At 41.4% G+C, this 22,502-nt stretch overlaps 1 protein-coding gene across 2 annotated transcripts in view; it reads right to left on the reverse strand.

Moving 5' to 3' along the window:
* Positions 1–8,060: 8,060 nt before the first annotated feature.
* The window catches only part of DCBLD1 (discoidin, CUB and LCCL domain containing 1), a 46,316-nt gene continuing 31,874 nt past the window's right edge, over positions 8,061–22,502 (reverse strand). For both annotated transcript variants that reach the window (XM_077782263.1, XM_021555490.2), the window contains exons 7-15: positions 21,679–21,719; positions 20,207–20,422; positions 19,030–19,154; positions 17,367–17,514; positions 17,171–17,287; positions 15,627–15,717; positions 14,606–14,655; positions 12,960–13,079; positions 8,061–10,474 (exon numbers count right to left, since the gene is read on the reverse strand). In XM_077782263.1, the coding sequence (XP_077638389.1) occupies positions 9,957–10,474; positions 12,960–13,079; positions 14,606–14,655; positions 15,627–15,717; positions 17,171–17,287; positions 17,367–17,514; positions 19,030–19,154; positions 20,207–20,422; positions 21,679–21,719 (1,426 nt within the window). In that variant the 3' untranslated portion in view covers positions 8,061–9,956. The remainder of the gene's footprint in view (positions 10,475–12,959; positions 13,080–14,605; positions 14,656–15,626; positions 15,718–17,170; positions 17,288–17,366; positions 17,515–19,029; positions 19,155–20,206; positions 20,423–21,678; positions 21,720–22,502) is intronic.

Below are 22,502 nucleotides of genomic sequence, written 5' to 3' on the forward strand. Positions count from 1 at the left end.
ACTTCAGCAGATGGAAGGAAGAGGGAAAGGGGAGAAATCTAGCTAGAGCTGTTGTAAAAAAATGAGGAATAGAGGCAGCTATGAATGAAGATGATAGAGAAACAAAATTACTTCTTTATGTTACCTGAGGTCAAAGAAGATCATTCAAAATGTCTCTGTGTTCCAGTGTCCTACTGAAGAAGCTCAGAGGCTGCTCCCAGTGACTGGTCACTGAAGAGTCCTCTGCATTTTTTTCCCCAGAGACCCACACATTACCAGAAGGGAAAGTGTCCTGACTTAGGATATTTACTGTAAGAAGTCTGGTTTTCCTGATTAAAACTTCAGCTCAGTGGTCTGAAAAAAAAAATGGGCTAACGTATTTCAAGCTTGGTTTTATAAGCATGAACTTACACTACAATAATTGGAAATATTATCTCCTTGTCCAGTGTGTCTTTTCCAATAGGATGCATTCCCAATTCTTTAGAAGTTTTGCAATTGTAAGGGAACTGAGGAATTGAGAAGTGGAAAACATGCTGACTTTGAAAGAGAAATAATCAATTTCTTTGGATTTTCTTTTCTCATGGATTTTCTTTTCTCATATTGCTTTTAATGCTTCAGAGTAGCCTTGTCCTAGCTACTCTGTTCACCTGATCTTCCCTTCCCACAGATGTATCTTGGAATCTGCTCATGATGCCTGTTCCTGTGTAGGATGTGATGCTTCTGAGTCAAATGGTTGAAAAAGGCCAAGTAGTATTTTTCAAGGATTTTCAATTCCTAGGTGAAAACTTTAAGTTACTTGGGTAAATTTTCCACACTCTATACAAGTGTTTGATTCAATCAGCTGTCCAAATTAGTTGGTGTGTCTGTCAGCTTTCTGCCTCATGTGCTGTCTTGTGTTTTCCAGCTCTACCTAGGTTAAACATTGGAGCTACCCATGTTTTGAAGGCTCTGTAGGAGTATGCTCTTCCAGTCCCTTATGAGGGTTATTTTGAAAGTCCATGTATTGATCCCAGGAGAACTGGTTACAGTTTTTCTTTGTAACTTTCTACTGGAAATAGTGATCACAATTCCCATCAGAATTTTTGGCATCTGCATTTCTTCAAATTTCCTTTTAGAAATGCAAAAGCACTGCAGTCTTAGCTGGTTCCCCAGCTTCTCCTGTATCAGTTGTGGGGCCATCAGCTCTCTGCTGCCTGGTTTTCAATGGCTGGGTCTCAATCAGGAGATAAGGAAAACATAAAGACAAGTGAAAGTCCAGGCATTCACAGACATGTTTTGATTACCTGTAGTGCTAGAAGTCAGGGGTGCTTGGGAGACAGCTGGTAACTTCTGTTAAAACTGCAAGTCTTCAAATATATATGTAAATCTTTGTAAATCCTTTTGATTAAATCTTAATTTGCCTATGAACTGTCTAAATATTTGCATCAGTATTATTTCTGTCAAATAAGTCAGATTCCCATGAAAATATTTTTTTCTACTGTTACTTTACTTGCGGTTGCCCAAGTGTTTCTGGCATCAATTTCTTTAGGGGAATGGAAGCATTAAAGGCCCTGCTCCTGAACTGGAATAGTTATATATTTCATCCACTGGGCTTACACTGCTGGAAATGTCCTTGAATTGAATGCTTTCCCTCCCAGTAAGAAATGGAGTGTCCCTATTCAATCCCTGCTGGAACAACCTGTAGAGAGTTTGCCACTATTGACATTTCTGCTGAAGGTCAGGGAAGAAGGTTGCTATAGGTTGCCCCTGCTGATCCTCTTGCAGAAGTGAAGCCTTTTAGTTATGCCCATAAATGCACTGGTTCCTCCTGCTTTTATTTATAATTTGCATGGTAGTCTGTCAGAAGGGATTCCCCATGGGTGCTACAGTTTAAACCCTGCAGTGGGTACCCTCAGCTTCTGAGGGTGGCTTGGAACAGATAAACTGACTTCTATAAATGATAAAGGGGGATTTCTGTATAGCTGTAATTGAGTGCTACTGCAGGCTTTCATTTATTTGATCTTCCTTTTTTATCCAGTGTGGCAGTTTAGGTGTTCTCCTAATTTGTGAGAGATGTGGGGTGTTACAAGGCAATTCAGGAAGCCAGCAGAATTAGGGTGCTCCTTTAAGTATTATTTTAAATCCAGGTCACATACTACGAATTTTTTTTTTTTTTTTTTTAAATAAGATGGCAATTCTATGTATTATGACCCCCACATCTTACTAAGTTAATGGGGTTATCTTGAATGGTCCGGGTAAGTAGGCAAGTATACCTGGGGCTGTGTCAATTTTTATGCTGTCTTCCACTTCCAAACCGGTCTATTACTTGGTAATTGCAGTTTGTGAGCAGAATCTTCTATTTCCGTGCAAAGTACTTGCATTTGTGTGTGGTGCCAAGAGGGGGCAGCAGCTTCCTTCCAATATTCAGTATTAACGCATCTTTGAGAAACAGAACCTATTGTTTCATGAGTTGGTTTTTTTGTGGTTTGGTTGGTTGGTTGTGGTTTTTTAATTAAAAAAATAGAAAAATGTTATTCATTAGAACTATTTCATGTAATCTTAAAATAATTAACATCCAGTCTAATTGACATCTTGTAGCAAGTAGTTTGCAGATGGCACATACTACAGTTAAAAATTGTCCTCTATATGTCAGTGAAGTTTATGTCCAAACACTCATAAACACAGACAAATATAATTACATACAGCTCTGCATTCATGACTTGCTAAAAAACACTTGATTATCCCTATCAATTACTTTAAAAAATGAGTGCTCTGTTCTCTTACAAGCTCAGAGAAAAGCAGTGAAATGTTTTATCTCTTGTTTGTGGATGGGTTAAGGCTTTCCAAAAGAAGGGACCAAATGCACTGATAAAACATGAAGTGAGATGCCAGGTAGGTTCATAAATACTCCTGCCTGCACTTTGCCAGTGCCCTTCAACCATGGTATAGAACCAGCCTTGTCATGTTCCTGGAATCTTTGCTGGAACAGAAGCTGCCCATGGTCAGGACAGATGAGGAAAAGTAGGAAAAAAAGGAGATGACAATTATGTTTTGCTCTAGTCCAGGTTCAGACAGAAGCCTCTTGGTTGGAGAAAGGGGAAGGTCAGTTCACATTGACCCACCATTGTCTATTCTCTACTGGTGCTCCTTTCCAGAGACCATCAAATGATAATCCAGTCTGCAGGCCTTGTTTGTTGCCATTAACCAGGTGATCAATAGACCTGTCAGCAGAGACATACTTACGTCCTTGCTGCTGGTCCTTGTACAGTGATGAGATTGTATTATAAAGGGGGGAGGATGGACCATGACTTCATATGGTAAAAAGTTACCTCTACACTTTAATACTTTAAGGAGTATGAATGCCATCTGCAAGGTCTTTGTAAGATAGTAGAAGGCTTATTGCAGCATTGTTATCAAAAGCATGGTTTGCTTTGTGTTGTGGCCTGTCAGAAAAGGCTTGTGTGGCCTTTTATGATGAGATGCTGAAAGTGCTTGATGCGTGAACCATCCACAACCTTTTCATATCCACATATGACACTGGCATTTCCATATAACAGGCATGCTTTATCCAGGTCACCTTATTCAAATTTTATAAAACTGTCTGTCAGAACAGATGGTGTCACTTAAGGATAAAAAGCTTAGCCATAGATGTGAAGAAAAGCTGCCTCTTCAAGTGAGGTCTGCTAGCTCATCTTAGTCTTTATCACCCCTGTCTTTCCATGCTCAATAGAGGACTTTTCACAGGTTTGTGGTTGGTGTTTTCAGAGGCCTTTGCATTTTTGGATATGTTTGATTTGTTGCTACAGCTCTGGACAGGTGGCAGCATAGTTGTCTATCTCAGATTGCCCATCTGTGAAATAGTGTTTGCCTGGGCCAGAGAAATTAAGATGCACAAAACACATTTATAAAGCCTGGTTTCTAGTATATGCTCAGTGGGTTAAATTGTTCAGACCATGGGCAGGCTAGTGAGTAATATTACTGTCTTTCTGGGTAATATTACTGTCTTTCTGGGTCTTTCTCCTCTTGTTTTATGGCAAGCATCAACATCTGTTATCTGCCACTCCTCATGGAGGAAGACTTCTGGTGACTTCACTGTCATGGCTCAGGCATCACCCATTGTTACGTGATTTTTTACTGTTTGATTTAAATTTGTCTTGATGTTTCTTTTAAGCCTAGAATTTTGGCTCCCTCCCTACCTTTTTGCCTACCTTCTAGTAGGCAACATACATGTGTTTTCAAAGTCTATTATTGTCTGTCATCTCATTTAGATGAATGTTACAAGCTTTGAATAACTTGTTATGCTTGTAAGTTTTCTCTTTTTTTTTGGTAGCTCAGATTTAGTAGGAGGAAATGCTGGGTATTCAGGCTACTGTTCCTCGTTGGGTTAGCCAATAATGAAGATTATTAGTACATTAATAATACAAGGGAGCTTTTCCAATAAAGTCTGTTAAAAATTCTGTGTCTAGTCAAAATTATGGATTCTTGAGGTCTGTTCAGGGTGATTATTCAGGGCACAAATGCCTTAGTAACACTACTGTGTCATATTTGTTGACTTTCATTTTTTTACTATGGTGAAAAAATATGTTGTCCTTTAACTTGATTAAATGAAAAAAGATTTCTCTTTTTTGTACTTGTGACTATACAAAAATAAACAGGATGATAATCTCTTGGATGTCACATAGCAGAGCAGTAGCTGTGCTGTGAGTGTCTAAGTAATGAATTAACTCAGTCCAGGATAAGAGGTTACTAAATAACCTTTGCCTACTGTAGATGGCAAAGGTTTTTCAGGACTTACAGCCATTTAATGTGAGGCAAAGCCCAAACAAATTGGTGACATTTGAATGAAAGTCTCCAAATTCTCATGTCTAGACTATACAATGAGATAGCACAGAAAGTTAGATGTGAGGCATCATCCTTATCATGCATAGCAGGAATTTTCTCCAACTAAGGATGTCTTCCCTCTTGTCTTTATCTAGTTTAGAAATACTTTATCTGACTTCTTGTTTCGTGTCCTTAATGGATTGTAGGACTGTACTGGGGGGAGGAAGGGGGCTTCAAAAAAAGGAAGCCCTCAGGAGAGGTTTCTATTTTAAGTTTGAAACTGATTGTGCAGAAATGGCACCTTCCTTTTAAAAAGTATGTTCTGTGAAACTCACTCTTATCTTCAATAATTCATAGGCATTGCACTGGCAGTCTTGTTAACCCCACACATCTATGGCAGGGTAATTTTCAGTTAGGTATCAACAACACTGATGAGTCTCAAATGAAATGGTGAATTCGGCTTTCACACTGTACTAATCACAGTGTAGGCTGAAGGTCAGGACAAACCTACATCATAGCTGACACTGGAAAGAAAAGGGCAGTACACAATTTTTATTATGGAAAATAATAAGGAAAAAGGAATGCAGCAACATAACCTTGTCATTCCTTTGGTCTGGCCTAATTACAGGCTGGGGAGCCTTTAAGAGGCCCGCTTGCTGAGCAAAGCTTACCTGATTTTGGAGAGAGAGTGGACAAAAGAATACAGATGGCTTTGTACAAGGTTACTTTTCAGTGGGCCTCTGATCCTGCAGGACTGCTTTGAGACAACAGACTCCCTTCTTAGAACTCTCTTCATTTTTTACTTTTTGTTTTAAAGATAGTGATCTACCAAACAGGTAAACACAATTAGGTATCTGCTCCTATAGCATATGGGATGCATAGCCTGATATTCCCATTCTGTGTAGGGAATGTTTTTTGCTTCAGACAGGGTTCCATGAAAATCTGCCCATGAAGTGAAGAACTGCCAATTCTCTGGCAGTCAGTGAGAAAAATCTGAAGGAAGTCTGTATTAAAAACTTAATCTTCCCAGGTTTTAGCCATGCCAACAATGCAGACCAGCCATGGGGTTCACCAAGCTGCTTCTAGTGATTAGAATCCAACCTCCTGCGTTTTTTCAAAATAAGGGGGCAGGGATCTGCCATTTACACACAGGTGCTAGAGTCACTGCTGTGACTACTGCCACTTTAGCTCAGTGCTCACAAGACTGCTCAGATGCCAGGGGTGCAGAGTACCCTGAAGGCTTTCCCTGCATGCCCCCATCTCTGCAGACTGCTGTATGTAATGAGTGGGCTACCAAGCTTGTTGAACCCATCCTGTGGATGGTGCCTGGAGAGGGAGGTGAGGCCAGGCTGTTGATCCAAAGATCATAAAATGAGAGCAGATGATCTAAACAGGACATACCCTGAGCCAGGAAATCCTAATTTGAGTCTAGAGCTAATTTTAATCTATTGCCTGTTGGATGTAAAGATCATGGTAGGTACTAAGCTAAGGTTTAATAGCTGATGTTTAGCAACTAAAAGAAATAAAAACATACTCTTTGGAATTACTCTTGATAGGAAAAAATGCTTTTGTATTGAGCATTAGAAAGGTACTTGATAGAAGAAATAAGAATTTGCAATCTATTTTCCAGTCTAAGGTGGTCAGGGCAAAGAAAATTTGTGGTTTTGCTGTGATATTTTGGGAACATTTGTTTGAGTTTTTGTTTGTTTGTTTGTTTTTTAATTATTTGTGTTTTAAATGTAAGGCACCAGCTGGAAATGCATGCTGTCATTTTTTGGTTTGAGTTGTAGATAGCTGACACCATTTTTTACACTTTCTTACCTCAAGAGTCACCTCCTTCGGTTCCCTCGGTCAGACGTGCAGTTACAGGGCTGCCCGTGTTCCCAGCAAAGTCAGCCACTTGCTGTCAATAGCAATGGCACAGGCAGATCCTAAGTGCCAGGAACAGTTAATATTTAATCTTCTTGTGGACTCTGGCTTGGCTTTTCTGTTCCAACCCACTGGGAGTGCCTGCTTGGGGAAGAAGTTTGCTATCAAAACACCACTGAAAGTCTCCATTGACCAGAGGATCAGACTCTGCTCTCACACAATCTCTAGAGATGCTAGAGAGAGATCCAGAACTAACAGGCCTTCTGAGTGTGGAAATATCCCAAAACAGTGGATACTTCACTGTGGAACAAAGGTTTTTAAACCTGGGATGTTTTATAAGGCTGCCTGTGTTATACCTGCATCTGGCAGGTAGGACAGGCTGATGTAGACAAGCTGGAGTTTGATGTATCAGTATTTAAAAAGCCATTCAGAGGATGCACATGAGGATGGGCACGGGCACTGGTAAGAGGCAATCCTCTTTCATTCCTACACCAGGATTTTGTACCTCTACCTCTACTAGGATACAGAGATGTGGGGTAGGAAGCTCCCTTGTGTATCTGCTGCTAGGATTGCTAAAACCTTCCTAGGCCAAGGTGGAGAGGCCTGAGGCTTTTAGTGTTAACCACGCTCAGCCGCCACTCAGATGTGAACCATGAAGCACCATGGCAGTGACCAGGAGATGTGTCCTGCCTCTGTCCCTGTCAGCACTAAGCCACTGTGAAGGGAGGCTGAAGATGTTTGGGGATCTATTTTAACCCGGCTTTGCAGGTTTGTTGGGTTACTTTTGAGGGGGGTGGGGATGAAGGCAAGGTACAAATTGAGACCAAACTTTCCATTAGGCTAAATCAGCTGTGTTAAGATGGATTTGAATGACAGCAGAAATGGGCAGATGCTTCTGCCAAGAAGCTTTTGACACTTGTACCATGTTGCAGATGTGCCAAGCATGTGGCAGAAATATGCAAAAATTTCATTATAACACAAGTAGTGTCATCTGCTGCCTGGTCCCCTTGCATTGCTGTGTTCCTTAGCTGCCTCATTAGGTGGGGAGTAGACCTGATTACGGACTTGTTTGTCAAGTGAGAAGTCAGGCTAATTAGTTGTGTGGGCAGAAGATCAGTTTCAAGCTCATCAGGAGGGCATCCTCATCCTTTCCTCAATCATATACATCCTGCAGCGGGGTTTGGCGCAGGAATTTGTTTGTGGGTTCTTCTTTAGAGCTTATGGACAGAAAATTTGGGCTAAATGGGGCACTGAGAGAATCTTTTTTTAGCCTGTCACACTGGAGCCATGAAGTGCAGCAGCGCAACTGGCACTTTTGCAGGGCGTAAGGAACATTTCCTTGTCACCCTGCAGGGTATGTGGTGGGAGTGGGCGTGCAGCGATAATCGAGTCACCGAGTGAAGTGGCAGGCCTGTGTGGCTGATTTACAAATACCAGTGTTCTTTATTTACACAGACATGTAAACAACAGAAGGTAAACAACACCGCCCAGCTCGGTCTAACAAACAGGCTGCTGCTGTTTCACTTCAGGACCTGAGGTGTTTTAGACATTTCACAGAAACTGTATTGACAGCAAACACAGGAAGGCTACGAGGTCACCTTGACTCTTTCTTCTCTGCACGGGGATTGCATGCACGGTGTGGCAGAGCAGGGGAATGGCACCACCTGAGCCGCAAAACAAGGGTATGCAAAGAACCCACTCAGAGCTTGCCTTAAGTTCAGGTCTGGCCCGAGTCAGCAGTATTTGTGAGCAGTACCACTGCAACCAGTCTGTCCTCTGACAGCGCTTTCCACCCAGAGATCTGAAAGCACTCTGCCAACAGACTGATCAATCTTCGTTGCATCCTTTGCAAATTATCCCATTTATATACAAGGAAATAAAGGGAGGGCCTTCAAAGAATGGCTTTCCCAGAGCTCAGGTTTTACTGGTCTCGTTTCCCAACCTTGTGCTTTAAGTATAGCACCATTCTTTCTTCACAGAAGTATATAGCTTCTTGACATTTTAGGACAAGCTTTTGAATTCAAAGAAATGCCCCAAGTCCTGGAGGTAGAAGGGCAGTGGATGGTCCCAGTCATGACCAGAAGCTGTTCTGCTCCAAAGCTGCCCCTGCTGAAAAAGGAGCAAGCGACTGTGCGATACATTGCACCCAATCCCAAGCTTTTTCAAGTTTGTCTGAAAACGGAACTAAGGGAAACATTAGCTGCAAAAGAAAAACTATTCCAAAACAACAGTGCTGATCTGATGTCTTGCAAATTTGACTGCAACAGTAAGCCATACACACACTGTGTTTCAGTTAGTTAAAATACTTCTAAGAGAAATGTTACACTAAATTTGTATAACAGAAAAATACTTAGTGGAGAAATTGAAGAGTTCAGGAAGTTTGCTGCTTTGTGCCAAGGAACAAATTTCCTTATAGTTTTAGCAGCAAAAGAGTCAGCTAGAGCTTGAACAGCATTGACTTCTCAGCTGTAAATTCACATTTTGGTTACACACACACTTCCTAAATAAAAAAAAATAAAAAATTAAAATAACTTCTCCAAATTAACTGGCATTGGATATGTTGTTGGGTCTTGGTTTTTTTGGTTTGGTTTTTTTTTTTTCCCTTGTTGTGGAATGATAACCATGGCTTGAACCCAAAACCAGTTTCAGCATTTTGACCTGTTTTCTAACATGAATTGCAAGTTCGATGGGCTCAGCTTGTACTCTAGAAAATATTCAAGCATGTGAGAATTGCTGCTAAAAAAGCAGCTGGGGAGTTGTGTTTGAGCACAGTATTTAAATACTCAGCTGCCTTCTCTCATGCAAGACGTTTAACTTCTATCCTCCCAGTCAGAACTACAGCTGCATCTTCAGTTATCATAGGAAAAGAAATGAATCAACACAACCATAAGATACACCATTTACAGCTGCCAGTACAGCAGCAGGTAAGATAAAGACAGAAAAAGTGGACTTTTTAGTCCTAAATAGGCATTCCTGCAATCCTTTCAAACCCCCAGGTGAAAAGGAAACCTAAGAAATTCTCCTTAAATAAAAGCTATGTACAAATTGCACACATTGCAAATGGAGCACTGAGATCAGTTACAGAAAATAAGATGTACAGTCTTCACTGATAACATCTCTCTTGCTATAAACAGTGATAAACAGCATATGCTTTCCTCAGATGTCAGAACCCAGCAAGACAGCAATATTATGTACACAGGGCTTGTTTGCCTTCTGCCTCCCACAGCAGAGTCCCTCCAAACTCTGTTTTCACTTCAGAAAGCTGTGCAGCGACGTTCCTGCGCACCGTGCCGCTCCTGCTCGGCAAATCACAAGAGAGCTGTCATTGCTGTCTGGCTTATGGGCTTTAGGCAGTCCCGGGGCGTGGAGTAACCCTCGCCCCCGAGAGCAGTTTGCTGGGGTTTCTGGTAGTCTGTGCTGTAGCTGACGGAGGTCAGAACACCATTAACTTTGGGTTTGTCGTAGTTTATGACACTCTGGGGTGTCTGATAGTCCCCGTTCCTGGAGTCGGTTTTGCATGAACTGGAGAAGGTGCCGGCGGTAAGGGAATGTATTTGGGATGAGGCGACAGGAACGTTGTAGCCGTTCTCAGGGGGGAAGTTACTTTCTCTTGCTATGTGCCGCTCTATGATGGGGGTGGCATACTCGGGCTCTTGGCTGGTCAGGGGCAGAGCATATTCGTGCCTGTTAGCTCTGTGAGGGCAGTGATAGTGATTTTCAAACTCAGAACTCCCCCTTCTTCCCTCCTCTTTGGTGTCCATGGGGCGAAAAGTAGATCCTTTACGTGTTACTGTCCCAGTTCCGATCATGAGAGGCTGCTGATAATCTAAAAGGAAGCAAGAAATGCTCAATAAGGCACAGACTGGTTATCTTATATATGTAATACTTATGCATAGATAGGTATTTTATGTTGAAAAACTACCCTGTTATTGTATCAAAAGTGTGGTTATTGGGGATGTGAGGAAACCTTTCCCCAACACCGATCCTGTAACCTCCTTCAGCAAGCAAGAGTTGCAGAACATGGCAGAAACTTTTCCACAGAGAAGCTCCAATCTGCCACCTCTTTTTCTACTCCTTCACTCCCTCCTCCCTCCCTTTCCCTACCTACCTTCCCAAATAAATTAACATTTCTGGAGTATACTTGAAAGACCTAAAAAAGAGTGAGGTCAACAAAATATTAGCAACAAACTGGACAAAGGACATTGCATGATCGGCAAGCGAGAAGTTCTCCAAAATGAGTGTTCCACTTTTGGAATAATTAAAATGCCCAGAGGATTCTTAACAAGCCGGCTTTATTTAAAAGGCATCTCACAGCAGCTGACTGACAAGAAGGATGAAGTTAGGCAAAACGGCAGCCAAGAGAGTCAATGGAAGTGTGAAATGTGCTAAGCCAGCTCAGCACGGCTGCAGGCATGCCAGGGGGGATGAGCTTGGGGGGAGAAGTGGGAATGGTGCTGCCAGAGGAACTGGGCAGTCACCCAGTCAAAGGGGATGGCAGGGTTAGAGCTGGCCTAAGGCAAACAGCCTGAGCAGGAGCAAGGAGTGAGATGGAGGAAACATGGCCTCAAGAAGTGTGTGTGTTGCACTTCTAGCTAAGGTAAGTGCCAGGAGATCTGAACGAGAAGGCTTCCTGAAAAAACAAGCAATACTATTATGAGGAAAGTGAACGTTCTAACTTTCTTTGGCGACAATCTCTTACAGATACTAAGGGTGGCCTGAACAGCTCTAGTAAATGACACTGCTAAAGTATCGTGTTTTCATGCAGGCATGAAGAAGTTAGCTCGGTTTCTGTTCTGGCATCGCAGTTCATCTGACATGAGCGTCAAATTCGATCCCATATGTCCTGTGAATCTTTTTGGCAGTTTCTGGCTGTGTCCCAAACTTCAGCATGTAGGGTGAAGGTGTTATGATATTTCTCTAAGTAAGTAGTGCAGTTCTCCCCAGCAATGCTGCCGCCATCCCCAGAAATCTCTCTTGCTCAGGATGGAGCATCTCGGCTTCATCCTGGCTGCCTTGGGGAACCAGCAGGCAGCTGGTTCCCTCTGAAGTGAGGGAATTCCATGTAGAATGATAACTTGTATGCAAATTGTGTGCTTCCTGCAATTAAATTATTAAATGGCACATTTCTATGTTACTTTCACGTTCTTATTTCATGTTTTTTTATTTTTAAGGAGACTGCAGGTGAAATGCTAAGGCTGGGAATATACCTGAGCCAGGCTGAGAGTTCAGATTTCCCACAAACACAGCAGGAGGGAATGGTGGAGAGAGCAAAGGCTTCCCAGATATGGCCAGGGAACCAAAAAAACATCTTTTGTGAGCAACCTTTATTCATTCTCTTTCCTTAAAACTGCTTTATAGGTCTCTGCAGATTTATATTGAAGGCTTCTATAAAGGATTGAAACTGTCTTTGAAAGATATTGAGAGCAGCACCATATGGAATTACAGTAACCATCCATTTGTTTTTTAAATGTATTTCTCTGCCAAACACAGTGAAGGAATTCTAAGGAATTTCTAAGGTCTGGAGGCTGGAAACAGGAAACTAATCTTTCTTCAAGAATGCAGACCACTGATCCCATGAAATGGCTGGTCTCACTAGCCTTACCAGACAGACTAGACTAGGCGGGGATAAAATGTGCTAAGAGGATGAATTAAAAAAATCATCCCTTTGGGATGCAAATAGTACTGATGCTCTTTCATTGGGATTTGCTCTATCCAAACAGTGACCTGGAGCCAGGGTAGCACAGCAGATGAGTGTTGTGGTTGCCTTACTTCTTTCTCATCTACCTGCCACCTCTTCAGGAGGCCTCATCTCCCAGATACTTCAGGAAAGCTGCACAGGGATCTCAGCACAGCTTCCAGCTAGGCATGAAATCCCACCATAAACCAAGTAATTTTTCTAGTTGATCAGCAGCAAGGGGCATCATATTTTGTTCCATTTCCAGAGACACTTGTGTTTAAATAGAAACACAAAAATTAGTCAGCAAAAGGAAGCAATCCTATCCTAGGCACATTCTTGCACTTCATCCACGCCTGAGTGCTTTCCATCATTACCTTCAGCTGTAACTATTTCAGAGTCAGGAAATTTTTCCAACAACTCCAAGAAAACAAAATTCCAATACAGTGGGTCTTTCACTCCCTAGTATATTTATAGCTGCTTCGCTATACATTTGGGATGAACATGAATAAATCTCTTCCTGGGCCTCAGCTTGCATAAGAGTTGAAACTTGTCCCATTGCTGGGCCATCCCTGTCCCTGTTACTGGCTCTGCACACAGAGCAAAAGGGATGCATCTGAGGGGGAGCAGCTGTTACCTGCCATGTCACTGGTGACCAGATCCAGCTTTTGTGGTGTCTCCTTCTCATTATTATAGCTGATGGTAAATTCAGTTGACTGATGTCTGGTAAAGGGCTGCTTGATTTGTTTCCAACAACCTATGAAAAAGAAATTAAAATAGAAGGCTTATCAGCAAGTTAAATGCCTAGAATCAGAAGACTTACCAGTAAGTTTAATTTTTGGTATACTCATTGCTGTCAATATATTGAAATAGTTTAAAAACATGACTAAAATGGGCTGTTTGTTTAAAAAAAGCCCCCTAAATATGTAGGGTGAAGGAAGAAGTGAATCATCAACTGGGATTTCCAAGTTTATATAAGATTTTTTGGCAAGGAGGGCTCAAACTCTGTAGGTGCCTACAGTGATGCCTTAACAAAGTATATTGATAAAATACCAGCTTTATGTCAGTTCTGTTTTGGCATCGAATATGTGGCAAAAATAATGCTTAAAATTTCCTACTTTTTTCAGTAAATTAGTGTGGCTTCTGTTTTACTGGTATCTGAGCACCTGCATTCATCAATAAACTTGTTCTCACAACATCCTTGTAAGACATAAAAGAAAAATATCTACAGTAGCAGGGACTTGCTGGAGCCTGCACCAGGAGGTCTGTGGAGAGGTGAGTTTGACTCACAGCTTCGTAAGCCCCAAGCCTGGTTCACAAGGGCTTAGGAGCTTGATTTATGAAGCAGACATACAACAAATGAACTGACTGGGTAAGAGGCTATCTCCAATTTCTTGGGATTTGTCCTCATTAGCAAGTGAGAAAGGATTATGATGTGACCTTGAAAAATCATATTAGCAAATATGATGTTAAGTACAAATTAATTTTCTAATGAGGGCAAGCTGCCATGGGTAGCAGCATTCCTTTCACTGACGTCAGCACCTACTGAGGGATGAAATTTTGGAGCTGAGCTATTGCAAGAGACTTGTCAAGAGACATATGAAGTGATCAGTGGTTTGGTTTTTTTATGGAAAACCGAATTTCAGAAGGATATTTCTCTACAGAACTGGTTGGTCAGGAAAAACACCCCAGCTGCCAAGCTGATGGGAACCCCACTCTAGAAAATGTTATTGAGCAAGACAAAGAAAATACTTCATTGGGATTTTACAGTCACCTCCTAACACAGTGTGCTCAAGCCAATCCCTCATTCAATACACTTCACTGCTATTAGGCTTTATAAATAGAGTTTCAGCCAGGGAGGGCAGTGAGAAGAAAATATTAAAGCCATAAAAAATTATTATCCCTTGCTCTCTTAGAGAAAGGCAATCCCCTCTGCTGTGGGGAAAAGAAAAGCAGCAATTTTCTGCAAAATAGGTATTTTGGAAGTGGGAAGGAAAAGAAGGGCACCTGGGAGCACTCTTACATGCTAATTTATGCACTCTGTATAATAGATCTTTTGTTAATTGCCTTTCTGTCATAGAAACCAAATTATATTGTTTCTCAGGGCACTGTGCTAGGATGACACAAGTGGGACTATCATTTGCTGTTTCCCTTGTATGAAAAGGTGAATTTGAATGAGGAAATGTGGATGCTATTTCACAAGCATTAAATGCTCAGTTGCATAAGCCCCTTCCTGCTGGCCCAGTGGACAGGACAGGACAAAGTGCATGATTCTCCACTAACCTGATTTCTGAGTACTGGATAATCCATAGGAAAGTCCTTTGGCTTCTCGCCTGAGAGGAGAGAAAAGGGTTTATAAACATCAGTACTTACAGCATTTCAGCTTCATGCCTTAGCTCCAGCAGAGCCTATTTACCCACTTTGATTTCCTGGAGGTTGTTGTTCACTAGAACATCAGGCATGCAAACCAGCACTTTGACATTTTCTTTTTCTCCATCTATGCGCAAGTTGTGAGTGCTGGTGTTCAAATTTTCGGAGCTGGCACTCATCAGTTTGATGTGCCTATGTCTAGATATGTCACTCTGGGCTATGTTTGGGTCTGCTCTTCTGAATTCTTTGGCTATTTTATACATTTACTGGGAATCCAGGGCAGAGCTGAGTATCACTCGTGATGAAGCACCATCACCAGAGCATTGCTTACACTTCCAAATCCCCATCTGCTGACAGAAGCATTTCCTGGTTCGACATGCAAGTGCAGGTTCACAGGAATGGGCATCTAGCAGGAAGCACAGTTAGCAGTGCTTCTTCCAGCCCTCAGTCTTGTGACATGAAATAGCTTCATTTTAGCTGCTTGCACAGAGACGAGCTCCGCTTCCAGCCTACTAGGTTAAGTGCTCTAACTTAAGGGAGTGGAAAATAAAAGAAAATAAAAGAGAGAAATAAAAGAAAATTATCTGGATAGATAGCTCAAATCTTCCTTCCCTTCACTGAATTTTTATTTGGCTTTGGTGTAGAAATTATCCTGTCTTTGACTGCTTTACACCTCAGTGCTTGTAGGTATATGTAGGGTGAAGAGAACAGCTGGTTATGCACAGTTCTGACCTGTTTTACCTTCACTTTTCTCTGACTAGAGGAGGCATACAGTAAGAAATACCGAGACAGGTGAATTCTACTTCAAAGAAAGACTGACAAATAGGATCAATTCCCAGCTCCCTGGTAAGGAAGCTCTGGACAGAGGGCATGGAGTTGGACACACTAGCTAGGTACCCACAAATACCTCCTTTGACAAAAACCAGTCTCTTACTTGCGTAGGGCTGTGCAGATACAAATTCCAGAGAACAAGAACAGAAACAGCATGATGAAGATGGGGACAATTATAGCTGTAAGCTTTAAACCTGCAAGAGAAAAAAAGAAGAAGGGATAAAAGTTTAAAAGGTAAATTAAAGCTACTAATATTTACTACAGCAGAAGGTAGACAATGTTGCAGGAATGTTTCTTGAAAAGAGCAAGAAAATGTACAACTGTAAAACTAAAAGACTACTCCTCAGCCATGGTTGGATTCCATGTACCCGTGTGGAACAATGTTAAAACAAAATAGTTGAATATACTTCCTCAAGGGTTATGCTTGACTTGGCATCTATATGCATTCTTACAAAGAGCAGTTCTTTCTTATTATACACTAGATGACTTTGAAAAAGCCACTTATGCACACTCTGTTTGCAGTTGCTTATAAATCTGCCCAAGGAGACTGCAATTTTACATGCCATGTATCTGGCTCATGCTGAACTGGCTGAAACATTTCAGTCAAAATAGTTCAAAGATTACCATGAGGGAACCTAGGGAAAAACCCGTTTAGCCACTGTTAAATTCCAACACAACTTGCTTTAGAGCAGGGATTTGAAAATTAGCAGTGGGGTGGCTCTTGTGTCAGGAGTGTGCCATTCCCTGTTTCTACAGACACTTGCCAGCTGTGAGAATAAGGCAGTAGAAGTGTCCACAGATGAAACCTCAGTAGATTTCCTTTTCAGTGTACATGGATATGGTTTACTCATACCACTGCACAGATGAACTGAGCTTGCTTGCTCTTGGCAAGCAGTTTCAGAATTTTTTTTCTTCCACTGACTGCTTCTTACAACTATTTTTTCACAGAGGTATTTCTACAGCTCTCAGCTACCTAATGGGTAGTAGCATTTAGTACAGTGGGTCTGGCAATTCCTGCCTGCTATGAGCCCACCAGTCAGTATAAGCACCAAATTTTGTTTGTTTGTTTTTCAATGTCTAAGAAGTTAGCTCCACAACATTAAAAGATGAAGACTGCAAATTCAGGGAGAATTATACAAATTAAGGTTCTCTGAGCCCCCATAAACACAGGCATTATGGAAGAGCATTTAATTACACAAGCAGGCAATACTGTATGCTGCTTTCACCTGGGAACTTGGTCTGGAAGGAGTCATGGTTGTGTGGAGAGAAGATAACACTTTTGTGAGATGACTCCTTCACATACTAAAAAATTCTGAAATACAGGATGAAAGTGAGGAAGAACTCTCCCAAAAATTGCTGCTGAGTGCTCACTGTATTCCCTTGAGCCACCCACCAAGCATGGCAAATCAACCAATATGACAGGGAAACCAAAGCCCAATGTTTAACACATCAAGGAAAATTAAGGCTTTCAATCTCTTTCTGTGCCTTAAGACAAAAAGAACCTTTTGCTCCTCCCTCTTATCTCTGTCATTAATAAAGTCTGAAGGGAAAATAAAAGTTTTGATTTGCGAGAAAGTTTAAAGTTCACTCAGACTGCACTGAAGACATGATGCATCCTAGAGAAAATGCAGCACTAGGTAGTGTTACCCAAGCTAGTTTCTTCGGAGGGGATGGGCTCTGTAACAGTCTTGTCTTCTTTTCCAAGGGAGGTTTCTGTGCTCTGGCTCGGTTTCTGCCACATGGAATGCGTGAACGAACTGTTAGCTGCAAGAGAGAAGGGGACATCAGTGGCACTGGGCAGCACAGGGGGCTTCAGAGGCTCCGTGCACTGCTTACCCCATACCTGGCATTATTCGACAGCCCATCAGCTCCAGCTTCAGCGCTATTCTTTGGTTCCAGGTCTGAGGGATAATCCGCACGTAACGAGCCACGATGGGAGGGATGAAGTTATTGCGCACTATGTCACCAGAGTTGGAGTTGCCTTGGAATACCTGCAACGAAAGGCGCACACTGTTTTAAAAGTCTCTTTCTTCAACGTGCTCCGACATCCAACTTCAAAGATTTTTTCCTAAGACTAACACACTGATAACCTGGGATTCAGCCACAAGATTTTAGGAATTGAGAGTTCTGGAAAGAAATAATCTTTTTAGTTGTGCCAGATGATCACATATTTCTGTTAGCTCAGAGAAGAAAGATTATCACCATTTCAATACTGTGTAATTCCCAGTTAATGTATGCTGGTATAATGCTATCATATTTTATTTAAGAGCACTGCAGCACCCTTTCTTGGAAACGGGGATAGAAACATAAAAAGAAAAAACTGAGGTGAATAATTTCTAGACATTTTAGTAAAATTGTCAGTTTTCTATATCAAGCTTGAAGAATGACTATCAATTACAGTTGTTTCTGCACTTATACAATATTTCCCAGAATCAGTTTAGCCCCTTGTGCAGAACAGTCATCCTTGCAATATTAGCTCTTGGAGATGCTTCAGCACGATCTAGGAAAACTTAAAAGCCTGATGAGATAGAGAAGTGAGCTCAGCATATCTTAGATAAAATGCCAGGTCTTATAGGGTTCTGATGGGACAGGTTCTGTCATGCACCTTAGCTGAAACCAAGATTGTATATAATACTTTCAAAGGATATTTGTATATAACACGTCACTGTGGGAAACTGCAAGTCTGCATATTTTAAATAGCTAAGCCTTTGCAGTTCACCCACTACTAGGTTGATTTGTCATTCTTTGGGCCAGCATCCCCTCAGTTTAACATTTAAAAAAATATTAACCCCATTAATGTTGGAAATTTCTTGCTATGCAAGCTAAGAAAAGCAGAGCTAGCAGGAAATCTCTCTTCAGCTCTGCCAAGTTTTCAAAAACTGTCATCAGCCCTGAGGACGGTAGACCCTTCTCCTGAGGCAAGCTGAGATCCCTCAGGAATGGTGAGTGGAGGTTTGACTTTGAACACAGTGGGGACAGGGAGGCAGGCTTTTGGGATTTCTTTTGTTTGAAATGAAACATGAGGTTTTCAGGGGAAAATGTTTTCAGACAAACTCCACCAGCAGCTCTGCCCTTCACCCGAGGGCAGGGATTTCATTGGGCAGGGGGAGGTGGATTGACCATCCCAATGCATTTGGAGCTGACCCTCAGCTTTACTGGTGCCATACCAACAGCATCCCTGGCACGGGCAAACACTGAGCTGAGCTAAGGACTTGCCCCAACAGCTGCTGTACAGCTCCAAGTACAGCACTTTTTTATAAAAGAGTGCAGACATACACATGCCTCCCTGTGCGTGTCCCACAGCTTCACCAATCCCTGGATAACTTCCTTGTTTCGACAAGCTCACTATCTACTCTGTAGCCATAAATTACACTGGTGAAGACAGCCCAAGTCTAGACAAGTTTGAAACTCCTAATTGTTCTTGACAGTGAAAGCCTGCCCTTCTATGTCAAGACTGCATAGGCATTATTGTTTTGTGTTTTCCTACTCTTCCCACTTTCCCTTACCTTTTCTTCATTGCTCAGAATGCCTTTGTAAGTTCTCCATTTTGAGTTATTATTTTTATAGTTCATTGTAAATGTCTTCACATAAAAGTTGAAATTCATGGATCCAGAACCAGTAGTCTTAATACCTTTTAAGAAAATGCAAGAAACATTTTCATTTGCTATGTGCCTGTTTTAAGGGAACATTTTCAAATGCAAACAGACACACCATAACAATTTGGAAAACTTGGTCTTCAAGGTGTTAGTTTATTTTTCAAACTGTGTTGAAATTGAGTTTAAAAGTTGGGTGAAGAATGAAAATATGTTTTAAATTGTGAACTTAGACCAATGGATATTTTTAACAGAGCACAAAACACTCAGGGAGCTGGGTCTGTTCAGCCTTGAGAAGAGGTGACTGAGAGGGAACCTCATCAATGTCCATCAGTATCTAAAAGGAGGGTGTCAAGGGGATGGAGCCAGGCTCTTCTTAGTAGGGCCAAGCAATAGGACAAAAGACAATAGGCAGAAACTGATGCACTGGAAGTTCCACCTGAACATGAGTCAGAACTTCTTTACTGCACAGGTGACAGAGCACTGGAACAGTGCCCAAAGTGGTTGTGAAATCTCTCTCACTGGAGATATCCAAGAACTACCTGGACACAATCCTGTGCTGTGTGCTCCAGGATCACCCTGCTTGAGGTTGGATCATATGACCCAGTGTAGTGCCTTCGAATTTTACTCATTCTGTGACTCCAAAATGAAAATTGCTTTTTGATATTATGGTCTGTATCGGCCATCTTTACATCTTTAGCAGCAACTGTAATTTACATTTTTATAACTAAACCAGGAGATGGAAACAGGAATTTTTTTCACGTAGGCCTTGTTTCAAAGGCTGTGACTATGTTTCTTATTGATTCCAGATCATCCACCCAGACTCTACCGCTCCCTGTGTAAGTATTTTGTTCTCTCAGCATATTTAGAGATCAGATATGCATGACAGTTGAGTTCAATCCTATATCCCCATAGGAAGACCAGTCTTTTAAATAGCCATGATGTTTTAAACAAGAAAACAATATTCCCGAGTGCAGAACATTTCATTACATTTAACAAAAGAAACGTTGCATTAGTGCACTATCAGCTTTTGAGCTGCATTCAGTTTCTTCTCCCGCTGAAACGCTCTAATAACCAGAGAGCGACGTACCTGTTATTCTCTTCTTCTCCCCCAGGTCTATCTCCAGCCATTCACGGTTGCTGCTGTGGTTAGAGGCCCAAGACCATCCTGGGACTTGTAGCCAAGCCTTGTCTGGGGACCACAGGAGTAGTTGCCCAAACTCGTTGGTCTCCTCCCAGTAGGAAGATGCAGTAACCTGGCTCTTGGAGAGGAATCCCTCTTCCAGACTGAGAGATTTGTTGCAGCCTAGGAGTCCCCACACAGACAGGCAGAAGGAGTTATTTTGCATTTTCACAGGATATTTTTATATTAGGCTAGCAACATTTGAAGACCACCCACAACAGCAAAGTCAGACGTTGCTGAATCTAGTGCTAGCCTGATGCTCTCCATTAGCTGTGGTGTTTACCAGTCAATTTGTAGCGTATGATCCAGTACCAGAGTGCTGCAGTCCCAATCCTTTACCAGTCTAACTCCTACATACATGACACCTTCTGAATACATCTGCTATTTTTGCCATTTAGTTTTTTAATCTCTGCACTTTTGTCTCATTCCTGTGAAGACTTTATTTTTAAATTTTTCCTTCTGAAACATAATATTTATGTTTTGAGATTGGCATTAACTAATTCTGCTGTACAAAACATTTCACAGATGAAGGTACTGTACTGAGAGGAATACTTTACTGTAAATATTTCATGATTCCCACCTGCAATTAGGTCTAGGAAAGTTACTCATTAGAGAAACTCCTTAATACTGCTGCCAAGATGTGATATCGTGAAGATAATATCTGTGGGTAAGAACTACAAACTCCACCAAAGAACCCACAAAGTCTCTGCACATCAAGGTTCTTCAGAGAAAACGGGCCAATGGAATATGGTTCAATGAAGTTAAAAATAATTCCTTGGCAGATTCAAAGGCCTATACATGCTCTACAGTTTTAAGTAGAATAGTAAATGATTTTATCTCAAATGAGTAAAATATAATTCAAATGAACGAATGCGAACTTTTCTCCCCTCTTTGCTGTATTTTATGAAAATGAATGGCTTGACAGATTAAAAGAGGGTTTTGCATCTTGGAAAGCCATAAACAAAAACGCCTCTGTATCAGTGCAATATAAATATATTTTAATTTCTCCTATATTTTCTTTCTCCATTTGTATGATGAAGACGGAAATCACAAATGTCTGAAGAAAAACTGCTTTCATTTTCTGTGGCCTAAAGTACATAAAAATGGGATTATCTGATTGTCATTTTTCATATGCTGGCACCAGAAATGTAACAGCAGAATACTATTTTTGTTTCTCATCTATGTGCGTATGACCGCACATATTCTGTGTTTTTTTCTAGCTCATTTCACATCGCTTCAATTTTTTTTATTTGCTTGCCAATTTTAAAAAACTGTTGTCCTAAAATATCCTTCCTAGACACAGCCTGACATTCTCCTGATTATTTTTTAAAACTTTAAGAGAAAATATTTAAAACTAAAAACAAAGCAATTTTTCTTACCATTTGAAGTAAACGTAAATCGCTTATCTGACAGAGAACCACTGTAAGAAAAGAAAAAGGTAATGAAGTGGTCACCTGAGTGCTGAGGTAGAGCTTCAGAATCACTGGTTATCCAGTAAAATATCTCTGGCCAGACAGCCACTTTCTCTGCTGTCTGGATACTGACTCCCTTAAGAGCACTCAAGTGCATCTCTCACTGTGACTGAATTCAGGTAATTTTTTAATGGTTTTGAGCATTTTTTAAAGCTTTAAAGTAACTTCCCATTGCATCACCCTGTTACTCCTGCTGCTTGTGAAAGAGTTTACCCTTGATGGAGACTAAACAACACCAGCTCTGGCCATTCCTACAGGTGTGTCAGAGGATGAAAATGGGATGAAAACTACTCCTTGTTTTAATCTGGGTGGGAACCATTTCTGTTATAACCATGGCCAACATCTCCCATTAGGAATGGTTCTTTATGCTCCATTAACCACATCTATGGCTCCCTTTTTCTTCCTCCTCCTGACATGGACTGTTTTGCTTCAGGGGAAAAGCCATTTCTTGGGCCACTCCATGCAGCCCTGCACAATGCAGGACGAGATAAAATCACCACTCTAAGGGAAAGCTGAGTTTTCCTTGGCCTCTCAGGGAGCTGCTTTCTCATTCCCAAGGAGATGCCCCTGAGGTTTTATTCCAGAAGCAATGACTCCAACTGGCTGCTTAATAAAAAGAAAAGCCAGGGTTTTAACATGAAATTAGTTTAGATTTCTTGAAAATCTGCCCCCTCCGCTGTCACTTTGATTAGCTGCATGCATCACTGGCCCCTTTTGAAAAGCCTTGGCTA

Source organism: Lonchura striata, chromosome 3, assembly GCF_046129695.1.
Source record: "Lonchura striata isolate bLonStr1 chromosome 3, bLonStr1.mat, whole genome shotgun sequence".
Classification (NCBI taxonomy): Eukaryota; Metazoa; Chordata; class Aves; order Passeriformes; family Estrildidae; genus Lonchura; species Lonchura striata.